General features: G+C 42.9%; 1 protein-coding gene across 1 annotated transcript in view; it reads right to left on the bottom strand.

The window, feature by feature from the left end:
* NCBP3 (nuclear cap binding subunit 3) overlaps positions 1-12,245 on the bottom strand; it is a 32,107-nt gene extending 19,862 nt beyond the window's left edge. Inside the window, exons 1-3 of the mRNA XM_054575877.1 lie at positions 12,046-12,245; positions 10,185-10,250; positions 8,157-8,262 (exon numbers count right to left, since the gene is read on the bottom strand). Coding sequence (XP_054431852.1) covers positions 8,157-8,262; positions 10,185-10,250; positions 12,046-12,228 — 355 coding nt within the window. The 5' untranslated portion in view covers positions 12,229-12,245. The remainder of the gene's footprint in view (positions 1-8,156; positions 8,263-10,184; positions 10,251-12,045) is intronic.
* Positions 12,246-14,496: the final 2,251 nt, after the last annotated feature.

Below are 14,496 nucleotides of genomic sequence, written 5' to 3'. Positions count from 1 at the left end.
AAATTCAACAGTATGGTTCATTAAACTTGACAAGCTGATTCTAAAATGTTTAAATGTGTATCAAAGAAAAATATGTAATAGTTAAGACAATTTTTGAAAAAGATATAAAGCAAATAAAAAGATATAAAGCCCCTAGATATAAAGCAAAAAAGGAAACTAAAGAAATCCTAGAGATAATAAGAAACTGATAGCTTAAAATAAAAATGGGCAAAGAACATAAGCAGGCAGTTCACACAACAGGAAATACAATAAACATATGAAAAGATGGTTAGTCTCACAATCAGAAAAATGCATATTAAAACAAGATACCCAGTTTTCATTAACTAGAATTTTTTAAAGTTTATGTCTTTCATTATCAATTGTTGGTCATGTGGGGGAAAGAACCACTCCCTCTGCTGGCGGGAGTGTGAAGTGGCACAGCCACTCTGACGGACAAATTGGGTGTGTTTATTACAAATGTGTTTATTTATAATAAACACGCCCAATTTAGCACATGCCCTATAGGCAAAGGTACTCCTCAGTACCTACTCTAAACACACGTGGGAGCCCCGGCTGGGGTGGCTCAGTGGACTGAGCACCAGCCTGCAAACCAAAAGATCACCAGTTCTATTCCCAGTTAGGGCACATTCCGGGGTTGCAGGCCAGGGCCCCATTTGCGGGTATATGAGAGGCAATCGATCATGTTTCCCTCTCTTTCTCCTTTCCCCTCTCTCTACAAAAAGTAAATAAATAAAATCTTTAAACACACGTGGGTTCACACAGTAGCTCACACAAGATGTTCACCGCAGCACTACTTCTAATAACCTACTATCAGAGAGAGATATTACAGTTTATCCATATTAAATGAATTGTGGTTTAGCCATATAATAGAATATTATTTAGTTAAGTACCATGAAAAAATTCTAAGAGTGAAAAAGAAAGCTGCAGAAAACTAAATACAATGTGATAACATTTAAAAAATTAAAACATAAATACCAACATATATTTTCTCAGAATACGTATCTGTGTAAACAAATACCTAGAAAAAGGCCTATTAGGATTCAATCTACCTTGATAATAGTTGTTACCTCTGAGGAGAAAGAAAGGATTGATTAAAGGCTATCCTCAAAAACAGAACCTTAGCCGTACCCTGATTGTGTTTTCCTTTCAGTACTTTAGGTACATTATCTTATGTAATCTTTTTAATTATGAAACATGTAAATATATCAATAATAAGAAAAAATAAATTTAACATACTTGTATATTCACCACTTAGCTTTATGCTTAATTTCTTTAAAAGATTTGAGGCAAATAAACATTACACGTAAAACTGGGGCCAGTGCAACCTCTCCACATCCCTTCTCTCCTTCCCTTCTCTGAAGTAACTGTGAAAAAGTTAGTATCTGTTACATTATGTTTTGATGTCACACAATACTTTTATTTAAAACAAATAAACTGAAAATACATGTAAATACTTTCATATTAAAGGATTTTAAATACCGTATTTTGTTGTGTATAATGTGCACCCATGTTTTTGGCCCAAACTTTCCGGACAAAAATCTTCTGCTTAAATTTTTAATTCAATTTTTTATTTATATTTAGAAACAAAACTAATAATTGTATTCCAGGATATTATTTTGCATACAGATATTATTATTGCTTTCTAGAGTTACACTTTTAATGCATAAGCATAAATAAAAGAATTAAAAGCATTTATATAGATATGGAATTAGTACTACCCATGGAGAATGCTCGTCCTTATTTTCCCTCAAAAATTTGGGCAAAAAAAATGCACATTATACACAGCAAAATGCAGTAGTTTTGGCATTTTGAAGAGTAAAAGGTTTAAGGTGAGCCCATGTAGGTGTGTCCAAACTAAACCAGGTGACACCTTCCTGCCGCCCAGATTCCTGAAGATGGAGAGGCCAAGGCCTGCCAATCTCAGCAAGTCCTTCCAGTGCCCAGCAGTGCAGCAGTGAATACAGGCCCACGTGAGGTGGGTGTTCACAATAGACACCCAGAGTGGGAGACTGAAGGAGTCAGACCTATGGGCCTGCTCAGCTCTTGGAGCTAAAAGCTGTGAGTATCAATGAAAAAGACCCCAAGTAAAGAGATGGAACAAACAAAGGGGAGAGCTCCTAGAGACGGCAGACGGAAGAGACTGAGGATCAAGAAAAAATTTCTTGTAGGAGACTTCTTGGCGAGACAAGAAGGGTTTAATCATAAATGAGACAGGCAAAGAAAATAAAACCCAAAAGAAATGACAAAAATAAATATCAAGAGCATCACAGTATTATTCTAACATTAAAATATTTTTTCTCATCCTCACCCCAGGACATGCTTGATTTCAGAGAGAAGGAAAGGGAGGGAGGAAGAGAGGGAGAGAAACACTGACCTGTTACCTCTCATATGTGCCCTCACTGGGGACCAAACCCACAATCTACACATGTGCCCTGACCAGGAATCGAACCCGTGACCTTTTGGTTTACAGGATGACGCCCTAACCAACTCAGCCATACTGGCCAGGGCTAACATTACAATATTTTTATTTAAAAAAGAAAAAAGAAAAGGGGAAAAAACCCTACAGTTGAGGAAATAACTCGAAAACAAAACAAACGAAGGTAAGGAATAAGACTTCTGGCCTCAGAAGTATTTATTTTAATGTACAGAGAATGATATACACATCTAGAAATGGGCCATGGAAAATCTTGTTCAAAAGAAGTAGGTAGAGATATAAAAAAAAGAGATACAAAGGCCGTATCACTACAGAGATAAACTAAAAGACCTGAGTGTGTATGAAAAAATTCCTTTTCAATCAGCTAGAGGATAAGAAAGGTTCATTCTCAAAAGAGAACCAAACTGACAGTGGCAAAACCCACAAGCCATGGAAACTTTGTTAAGCTCAAAATTTGATGGAAACTTGCCAAAGGAGAATACTTCCTCATTTTGCTGACAATGTCACTGCTTAAAATAAAACACAACAGGAGCCTAGATATGTGCCCAATCAATGAGAAAGGACTAATTGCTGAGAAGGTAGTGCAGACGGATTAGAGGACGAGGACTGGACATTTGCTGGGTGCTGACTATAAGTAAGGCAGCGAGGGAATCATCTTGAGTTTTTCTAACAGGAAAGAAGACAATGAATGACAGGTTGTAGGAAAGCAGATTTCTAAAAATCCAGAGGAAAAGAAGCCAATCCCATGGCCTCAAATTAAAATGATTAAAAAAAAGAAAGAAAAAAGGAAGACACTAAATATAGTAACTCAGGATATAAGAAGTGATCCCAAGGAAAGAGAAGACAGCAAAGCCCGGGTGAGAACAATTTGCCAAAGAACATATATGGGAGACACATAAAGGGTAAATTACTAATGGCAAAGGTAAAAGAATGAAGGTAAGAAAGACAAGATTCTAAAAGACTAACCCCAGGCTATATAATGACATGGAAAATGCAGGTGACAGACTGTCAAGTGAAAAGGAAAGGGAAATACAAAAATAAAAATAAAGTCCACACCCAGAAAAGATTGGAAGGAAATACACAAAATGCTGAAATGACTGGGTCTAGTGGTAAACTGTGGGCAACTCTTCTTACTCTCCTTTACAAATTATTTTTGGTGAACGTGAGTTGTTTGTATAACATATAATGAAGAAAAGGGTACAGTCTAGAGTACGCAGGCTCATCAAAAATGCTGATGGCTTGCCCTGGCCAGTGGCTCAGTTGGCTGAAGCATCGTCCCACGCACTAAAGGGTTGCAGGTTCGATTCCTGATCAGGGCACCTACCTAGGTTGCGGGTTTGATCCCTGGTTGGAGCATGTACAATCAATGTTTCTCCCTCATCAATGCTTCTCTCTCTCTCTCTCTCTCTCTCTCTGAAATCAGTAATAAAAAAAATGCTGATGGCTTTTTAAAAAAGTATTGGAACACTGCTTTGAGAACGTGATGCAGGAAAAAAGACAGAACTGGTGATCTACCTATAATTGGCAGTAGAATATCTATCATTAAGTAAGAACTAAAAGCCAAGACTGGTCACAAAAGCAAAAGAATTAGTTTTAATAAATTTAAATTGACTAGTCCAGAATTATATCCCAATGTCCGGACCGAATCACACAGCTGCGGTTTCTGAATTAGGCAGTAATCTCTAAAAAGTCCCAGGAAAGGAGTGAGGTACCTTAAAGCCTTGAGAAGGACTGATCCTGTACTGAATTTCACAAAAGAGGGAAAAAGGAATTCCCAAACAACAGATTGAAAAGATTAATGTCATTCTCTGAAATTTTTGAAAAGTAGCTTATCAAACAGTCTACGATGCCTTAAGAAACCAAGTCTCTCCAAGAGGAAATGGTGTGAGTTCACTGAGAAGCCAGTCAAACTAACATCTTCTCTTTTTTTGACAGCATTACGAGGCCAAGAAATTCAAATAATATACCACAGATGGTGTTCTGTCTCGAGATCATTAAGGCACATAATCTAGTTCCTTGTGACAATACAATGAAATTATGGACCCATGTTTCATAGCATGAAACGGGACTACCCTGTTCAATATTTACCAGTAACTGGGTGACGATGCAGAAGCCTGGCATACCAAAGCAAGGAACAGAGCTAAAATATTAAAAGGCAGAGTTAAGATGAAAATGAACTCAACACACTGAAATGGAGTGTTGAAATTAACAAGATATAATCTGATAGGGATAAGGAAGAAAGTAATTTTTAAACAGTGCCTCAAGTACAGGAGAGGACTGCTTTGATGGGTAGAATTCTTAGGGGAAGACCTGGGTGCTTTGGTTGACTAGAAGGTGGGTAAACACTACGAAATGGCTGGGACAAAAAGTATGGGATAGCCCTGCCAAGCTCTCCGTGAATCCAACCACATCTGGAATCTTTCTTACTTTACGAAGAAAATTTATGAAAAGAGTTTAGAAGCACAAGATCAGAAAGTTAAGTCACATGAAGAAAGTTTAGGAAATGGGCTTACTGCCCATTCACCTAAAGGGTTATTACATGAATGAGGGAAGGGCTTAATGTTGTTCTAAGGGTCACACAGTAACGATTAGACAGAAATTACTAGAAAGCTATTTCTGCTCAACATGAGGAACATGTATTAACATGTATCCAAAACCAAAATCAACTGCTTCATAAACAGTTCTGCCATCATTAGGAAATGTTCAGGCAGAAGCCAAAAGACCACTTGGAACTTTGCCTAAAGGCTTGCAATGCTGGGCAGGAAGTGAATTTTGATCACCTCCAAGATCCCTCCCGACCATGAGAGCTTTGCTCTCGGGGATAAGGAAGCCAAAGCTGCTTGACACTGTGAGTCACTGCAGAGTAAGTCGCAAGTCACCCTTGATGCAGACGGTGGAGTGCAGCACATCTCACGCTCTGTCCCTGGATGCTGGCCGGGAGTCGGGACACTGGCTTCAGCCAGGCCAGCCCTACCATCACAGCCTTGCCGCGTACCTAGCTGGGGCGCCGCGGGCAAGGTTCTCAACCTTTCAGCCCCTTAGTTTCCCCACGAGTGAAACAGAAATGATAATTACCTTTCCTTCAGAGGGCTGTTGAAAAGACAAGTTAACTACTTAGCAGAGTGGAACACAGTACACATTCACCAATGGTATCTTTTGTTATTGCTGTTGGTATTAAGAAGATGAAATAACCTGACAGCTAGCATGGCTGCAGGAGTCAAGATGTTTATTCCAATGTCCCCATTCTGCCAATAAACTAGGCCACCTGGATGACTGCTTGGAAGATGGAAAATGCCATATAAAGAAAACAACAACTAACATTTACTGGGGACTTACTATATACCAGACACCACTCTAGAACTGCTAACATTTTGTTAGAGCCTTCCAACAACCCTGTGAGAACAGCTGTTATCGGTCTCTCCGAAAGAGGGAACTGAGTTTCTTAGGGGCTAAATTATCTCAAGTCACAGAGCTAGAAAGTGGCAGGTCAGGGTCTGAACACAGGCAGGCAGGCTTCAGAGCCCATGCTCTTCACCCCAGCACCAGCGGTTCCCTCCGAGTCTTGACTGTGTATCAGAACTACCTAGGGAGGTATAAAATAACTCTCTCTGGGACCTATCCAAACCCTTGCCCACCTCGCATCCTAACGTAACTGATACGGGGTAGGCAGCAGGGTTCTCCAGAGTTCAGGAACACTATCCTACATCATCCTGGATGAAACACAGGCTGTAACAAGCAAGTTGTCCTGCGGACATCGAGGCAGATCTATGGCTTTTTAGGAATATCCTTAGAACTATGAGATGAGGATTGCTTTTCCAAAAAAAAGTATTTAATTAAAATTTAGCCCTGACCGTCATGGCTCAGCTGGTTCGACGTCATCCCACAAAGTGAAAAGTAGCCAGTTTGGCCCCCAGTCACAGCACGTATGAGAAGCAACCAACGTTTCTCACATGGACGTTTCTTTCCCTCTTTCTCCCTCCTTTCCCCTCTCTCTAAAAATAAATAAAATCTTTAAAAATAAAATAAAATAAAATAGATTAAAATTTAACCCCCAAAGTGATCCTGTTCAGGTAGGTATCATATTCCCATTTTATAGACAAGAAGACTGAGGCCTGAAAAGGTTCAATAACTTAGTTTGTCCACATTCACAAAGGCACTGAGGCTAGAATCCAGGAGGCCTTTAGCATCCTAAAGAGCTACAACAGAGGCAGGAAATTTGAGTGGGTGATTAGGGACGCTTCAAGGAGGAAATGACATCTGAACAAGACAAAGCATGGGACAAGGAAAGACAAAATCAGCAGAATGAAAGGCACATGCTGCCCCAACCAATGTTCACAGGACTAGAAGTAGACAGGTGCGATGAAACTGGTGCTTTTCAAGGTGGAGTGATGAGAGAGGCTCAGAGCTCTGCTTGGGCCCTGGCTGAGCAGGCACATGAATACCAAGCTGCATAACTGTCCTTGGCCTTCACAGGATTTTTCCTGAAACAAAAGTCCACTCAGGCAGATGCCTGGAAACCCAACCTGCAAGGGAAGCAAGGTCATATTTCCACCTTGAACTCATGATGCAGGAAAAAGAGTAAAGCAGCATCCAGAGCTGACCCCTGTATCCAAGCTACTCTATCCACTGGGATAGCCTGTGGAGGTTTGGGCCAGTGCTGTCATATCACACACTATTAGGCAATAGAGCACGGTAGTTAAGAGCCAGGCTTTAGAGTCAGATAAACCTAGGTTGAACCCCTGACTCCACTTTTAGTAGCTGCATAACCTTGGGCATTTATTAACTTCTTTGAGCCTATTTCTACTTCTTTGTAAAACAGAAATAAAAAACATATTCCTCATAGGGTTTTTGTGAGAAATGAGTAAGAAACGAATATGCAGTATGCCTATTAACACAATGCCTAGTAAGAGAGTAAGTTCCCAACAAAGAGTAGCTATTCTTTCATTCATTCAACATGTTTTTATCAATCAAGCAGGCCTAGAGAAACTCACATAGCAGAGCACAAACCTTTCACATGCATTCAGAGGTCTGTCTATTAAGCCCTTCACAAATACCAAAGTTTGCAAATATAGGAGAGGGAGGAAAACTTCTATATTTATGGATTTAAATTAGTGTAGAATAATAAACATGGCTCTGAACTCATTAAAAAGTAATAGTAATTTTCCCTTTTATCTATAAATTCCTTCAGAAGACTGGGGCAGATCACTCTATATTATTCAGGGTGAGTTCTAGGAAGCAAAACACTCACCCTAACAAAATACAAAAATTTTTAAAAATCGTAAGCCTGTATCAACAGAAGTATTGAGGGCTCTCTCCCACCAATCCCAATATTGCTCTGACTCCCCTGAAAGAAGGTCTCACTGTGATACACTTCCAATACATTTAAAGGCAAAGAAAGGTTAACCCTTCTGTGATAAGAGCAGAAAATGGGTAAGAGTCCGTAGAAGTGCAGGTTCTAATCTCAGCTCTGCCACTAACCAGGTGACTTTCTCTGGGCCTCCTCTGACAAGCAATCCCTTTTTTCCGAGCTCTAACATCTGAGACACAGCTACCTCAACTTTAAACAGGCCACCTCACAAATGGAGACTTCACAAATCCCTCTCCTTTGGGAGTGTTTGGATGAAGGCTGGACATGCAAGGCAAGGCCAGAAGCGCAAGGCCATGGCAGGACAAAGTTACTGTCTGGGGAAACATGAAAAAACTCCCCTCAAACACCCTGTACCTTTCTTCATCATGTCTCGGTCCAAGGCTACATTTCTTTGGGCAAGATTTACTTCTGATCGGAAATGGAAGCGCTTGGCTCGCTGTTCTTTCTTTTCAATTGCTTCCTGGAAGGTACAGAAAAAGCCATTTTTCAATGAGCAAGGAAAGTTAAATCACACATATAATCACAAACACAACATAAAGCATCAGTGACAACCCTGAAATAAGTCAGAAGATATAAGCGACAATGTACCTTTATTAATTTTTATAGAGAACTGGATTCAAAGTCAGTGACTGGGAGGGTGTACACTGATGCTGCTATAATTTGTAATCATCTCTGTGATGATTCAATGCCTAGCACTGTGTCTGGGCCAGAGTAGGAATTCAATGAATATTAGTTGATTCAATGAGTAATAAATGATGCTTAATTCTCTGGCATTTCATTTGTTATCAGCAATCATGCTTCAAACAAATTACAAGTGCACAACCTCAAACCTAAATTTTCCAAGTGCAGAAACCAAAGCACAAAAAAATTAAAAGGTTTGCTGGAGGTACTTCAACTAATAAGCGGGGGGCAGGACTTCCGATCTCAGTGCTATTTCTAGGAGCCCCACCACCATGCCCGTTCCACACTGTCTGTGTGCGTGGTAATCACACCTATCACACTCGTCCACATTATGTCTGCATGAGCGCTCCGCTCCCTAAGGCTTCTTCCTGGTTTAAAAATAACACTGAGGCAAAGAAACACTCTCCTCTATTCTAGGCTTGTGTCCACGGAATTGCCTGTTTTCATCTTTAAGTGACAAGAAGCACTGACGCTTCCCTGAAAAACAAAATAATCAGCTTCACAAGTTTTTAACCAAGAACTAAAATAAATGCAGATCCAACTGTGGGTTTCTGATAGCTCTTAGGAATCTTTCAGTAATTATATATTGACTTTGCCACACTAATAGAAGGCCTGAGGACTAGAGAAAGCTAGTGGGGGTTGGTAAAGCAGCAACTCTTCTGTTATTTCCCAATAGTTATGCTAATTTCACTGAAGTCATCCCAGTGCAAACAACCAATCTACCCTCCCTTACTAACAACTTAAGTACCAGTTCTGAGGTTACCACTCTGTCCCCCATGTTTGTTTCATATAATGGCAAACTGTGTAGGGTTAAGACCAGTACAGTCTACTTCTTTTTAATCACAATAAGAAAACACCTTCATTTTATTTTCTTAATGTCTAAGAGATCATTTCTTTCTTTTGGCCTTGAAGCCACCTACGACAGACCAAGACCCAGATTAAATGTAAAAAGGTAAGCATGACGTATTTATTTTTATGTTTCCTTTTATACATCCAATAGAGCAATACTGTACTATTATTCAGAGTTAATTTAAAATTCTGTTCCACATTTAATTCTATATGTTAAAGTCAGAAAGAATGCCTAAACTGGGTATCACCAATTAAAGCAACAAATACGCATTGGCTATAATACGGAAATAACAGGCCTGGCTCTGTGAGGAGGAGTTACAGTGAAGTTGGTATCTAGTAACAGCAATCACTAGATAAAAGGTGATACTCCCAGGTATTGAGAATAATTCTGCTGACCTGGCCTTCAAAGTTTAGGCAGCCACATTATGAGGAAATCCTATTTTTCTAAGCCTGCAACCAGTGAGGAATACAGATCTTCACTAAGGGCCTACTATGTGCCAGGCACTTTTCATGTTTTGTTTCATTTAAAGTAGAAAAAGCACATCATTTTTAAAGAATGGACATGGCATTAAAAAAAAGCATTCCCAGTCCAGAACTTTTACTTGGATATGGTTTAACACAGGCTCCTAGGTGTAGTGATTTTATCTTGCGAATGTGAGAACGTACAAATACTGCGCGGATGTTTTCAGGACGCACAAAGGGATCACTGTATAAGATGAAATTTAAGTTAAATAAATTTTAATCCAGCAAAAAGAGAAAATAGAAGGTAAAGAATAATTGCAGTTCTGCAAGTCCTAGAGACCAAGTTCAACCAGTTATCAAAATGAGTAAATAAATCATGGTCTGTCTTACCTTGGAGGTGACATCGATTCCAGTGATGAAGCTCCCAGCCTTGTTTTCGTATCTTCTGCTTGTGTCCTAACGTAAGGGAAGGGTAAGAAATGCTGACGATTGACAAACAACTCATCCCCCACCCTGACGACCCCTTATTATGAGAAAGCCCATCCCAGGGACGCTGGGGTAGCAATTAACCACTCTAATAAGAAGTCTTTTCTAAACCAGAAAACTTTGTAATTCCCCCTACTGAAGGTACCATGTAAATGAAAATCTGATGGCTTTTATGAAAAACATCCAAGATGAGACACAGTCACTTATCTCTCCAACCCAAAGTAGCCAAATGCATCAAGCCAGGCCACCCGACTCTAGACCTATCAAAAACAGCCCAGTGCAGTGAAAAGAGGTTGGGACCGGGAAACCCAGGACTCCAAAGGCAGCTCGGACATTCACAGATTACGCAACACTTTACGGTTCCTTTGGCCTCGCTGGGCCTCGGTTTCCTCCACAGCATCTGCCGACCTTCCTGGCCTCTTTTACTGCTCTCATGTTTGTGCCACAGGACTTTGTTTCCCCAAGAAAACAATTTTGTTAGGCTTACTGTTGCCCCCTGCTGGGAATATTGTATATGGTTGGCTCCTTTTTGTCACTTAGGGTTTGGTTGAAATGCCCTATCTCAGAGGACTTCCCTGACCCTACGATTATCCCATTCTGCCTCGGGCTCTGTACACCTTCCCTGCCCTCAGCTCTCTCTGTCCCATTAACATGCTTTATTTTCATCACAGTACTTAACCACTATCAGAAATTACGTGTTTCCTTATGTCCCCCAAATGGCACATAAACTTCGGGAGAGAGTTTAATCTTGATCACGTGCCTAGGACTGTGCCTGGCACATAGTGGGAGTCGCAAGAGATGTTAAAGTGAATGAATAAAGGGATGATCTATACTTCACAACTGCAGGGATATTTAAATAATATATCGTAGTAAATGGTAAAATGACACTATGTTAATTGTTGTTATCATTTGCTGTCTTTAGTGATCCTACCTTCACCTTTTCCCATCATTTCAATCTAAAAGCAAGACTTGATGACATGACAAAAAGTAGTTCCTTCGTGTCAGGTGAGAAATTAAGTACATGAGAAGAGCCACGCAGGCCTGAGACCAGCCTAAGAACGGGACACAGGACCACCAAACCACACGCAAAAACACCTCTCGCCATCCCCACTGTGATAAAATACGGACCAAGAACCACTGCCAGCTACTTCGCTGATGGTTTGCTGATGTTTTGGTCATGAAAGGTCAGATGCAGGGGCCACGGTGTGGGTGCTACACAGCAGTGGAGTCGCACGGGGACAAGATGACCCTCAAGTCAACAGAAACACTGAGTTCCTACGGCTGTCAAGTCCAGCCCTCCCAAGAGAAACCGCGAGTGCTACGTTTAACAGACAGCAGAGCAGGACCCACAGGGAAACCTGGATGCGGGCGCCACTCGACAGTTCCTTCTGGGCCGCTCCTGCTTCTGTCCCCGCCCGGGCTCATCCTTTATCTCAAGCCTCCAGACGATCCCGGGCCCTCCTCCCTCACCCTCTTGCACAGACTAGCTCAGAGGGGCAGCGAAGGGGGCGACCTTAACTACCCTTCAGCTCTTCCCGACCTCCTTCAGCCCCCTCACACCCATTTCCGGGCTCCCCTGCGTCCTTTCTCTCCCTCCAGGTCTCTCCAGCCCGGCGCCCCCGCCCCCCGGCTGCTCACTCCCTCTCTCCCCTTCCCCTGACTTCCCCCGGCCGGGTAACCGGCCGCCTCCCTTCTCGGCCCGTTCCGTCGCGGGGCACCCGCTTGCTCGGCGACCTCCTCCTCGCCCCCCGCCTCCCTCCCGTACCGGGATCAGTTCCTTCAGTGAGCGCCGCACCGGCACAATCTCCAGCTCGCCCTCCTCCACCTCCATGGGCTCCGGCTCCCCACGCTCCAAACCGGGCCCTGCCTCAGGCGACGGGAGTCCCAAGGCCGGCCCCGCCGAGGCCTCAGCCTTCACCGATACTCGCAGGCCCCGTACGGCCGCCATCGCCGCCCGCCGGCCGCACCACTGAGAGCCCGCCCCGCACAGCCGCTCGCTAGAGCGGCGCCGCCACTGGCCAGAGAGCAGCCGCCTCCGCTACCTAGAGCGTCACCTGCTTCGGCTAGAATGCTCCCTTCAGCGCTGCCGCCCCCTGGTGGCAGGAGAAACCCGGGCTGGCTGGAGCTGGACCTGGTGAGGAGGAGGAGGGAACGAAAGGGAACGGGGAGGGGCCCGTTGGAGGGGGTGGGGCCTGGAGAAAATAGTTGTACCCAGGGCTTAGAAACAGATACGCCTCTAGCAGTAAACCTGTAATAAAAGCTAACTTCGCTGATGGGTAAATACGTGTCAGTGACTATTACAAGCGCTTGACTCCTACGATAACCCTATGAAGTAGGTACCGTTGTCCCCATTTTACATTCAAGGAAACTGAGGCATACAAACTTCCCAAGGGGACAGGCTACTTAAGGGATAAAACCTGACTCTGAGCCTAGGCAATCTGGCTCTAGAGCCCAGAATGAGCTTTGGTCTGTCACCTCTGCGCTGTCTGTAGGTTTACAATGTACTTGCCTTGCCAGCCTATGTCTCTTTCAAGTCTCCAAATAATTGACCCATTTTACATACACAAAAATGGAAGCTCCAAGAGGGTAGTGATCTGCCCAAAGGCCAGCGCGTTCCTGATTCCCCAGGGCTTGATCCTCTGTAAAGTTCTAAACGTGGTTTCTTGCAGACATTTCTAACAAGAGCCTGGGTGGAAGAGAGGGAATGTCCTTTAAGCTTCCAGAGGGCTCCACTGGTCAGTTTTTTCCTTTAAGCCCTCATTGTGCACCTTCCTTGCTGCATTACCTTGGGCTAATTCTGGCCCCTTTCTGGTCCGGTCTTCCCATCTCAGGATAGCATATGTGAGACCCTAGGGTCTCAGAAGCCCTACCAATTCTGACCATAGAGGAACAAATAATTATAAACCAAGGGAGAACATGGTCAGCATCAGACACTCCTGGGTTTCAAGCTGGCTGGTTCTGCCCCTCACACCATGTGTGACCTTGGGCAAGCTACTTAACCACCAGAACCTCAGTTCCTTCAGCAGTTATATGGGGCAATGTTACACGCCCCAAAGGACGTTGTGAGGGTTAAATGAGATAATTATATGTAGCCAACAAAAGGGATACAATACATCAGTGGTTCTTAAATGTGGGATAAATACAAAACAAACACAAGCTGGAGCTCGTTAGAGGGCTAGTGTTGATGAAAGGGACAAGCAGTTACAAAATCGGGTTGGAAGGCACTGCCATGAATTTTTAAGAGCATGTTAGAGAAAGTGTGTGTGTGGGGTGGCCAGCTTTGGGTGACAGTCACAGACCCCACAGAACCCTGAGAGGCCTGCAGCATTGAGGGGTGGAGAGAGGAGGAATCACGGCAAGCCAGGCCACCAGGCAGACACCAGGGTTCCCAGACCCTGTCAGGAAAGCCCTTCATGCCTGTCCCTTTTTAGTCACCCAACCCACCCCCATCCCCCTCCCTGTCCTCAGCACAGCCTGACAAGGTGGGGACCACAGGATTGGGAGCAGTCAAGAACAATGTTCAAATACGTTTAGAAAAATAACTCAAAGAAAATGAACCCATGTCAAAGCTTTTATTTATTCAGCAGTGAATGAGGACAGCGATAAGATATTAAGACTAGTTCTAGAGGGAATCTAAGAACGAATACAGAGCTGGCCAGTCAAGGGAGTACAGAAATGAACTTAACAACACAGGTTAATGCCCTATCAGGCAAGAAACTGTGACATTTGGGGTTTCCTTTTCTACCAAAGAGAAAACATTTTCATTACTATTGGACAAGAATTATTTGCTCATTATAAATTTTCTATAAATGAACTTCTGTTCTTACAGAGTTGTAAAATACCCTGATCGATGGTAAATTAGAAGGCAGTCAAAGGGACACGTCCCTAGGGAATCGGATGATTCCCCAGTGGAACAGGCACGTTGGATAGAGCCTGACACTACACTGAGAGGATGTCAGTGTAGTTCTTTTTCTTGTTCCTTTTTTCAGTTCCCAAAGTCTGGGTAATTTTTTATTCACAGAGGAAACCAGGAGAGCGGAACAATGGGACAGACTAGAGGGAGCATTTCGCCGGGAAAGTGATCAAGTGTCAAAGGCAGCCGGAAGTTCACAGGGGAACTTGACTTAGGTCTAGAGGTTTGTTGGCCATTGGTGACTTTGATGAGACAACCGTCTACAAACGGGAAGGTAGCCTGGAGGTGGAATTTAAGGAAGCA

This window comes from Pteronotus mesoamericanus, unplaced genomic scaffold, assembly GCF_021234165.1.
Source record: "Pteronotus mesoamericanus isolate MK-2021 breed Mesoamerican mustached bat unplaced genomic scaffold, CSHL_Meso_final contig_317, whole genome shotgun sequence".
NCBI lineage: Eukaryota > Metazoa > Chordata > Mammalia > Chiroptera > Mormoopidae > Pteronotus > Pteronotus mesoamericanus.
Note: the sequence above shows the minus strand (reverse complement) of the source record. Positions and strands in the feature narration are given on the sequence as shown.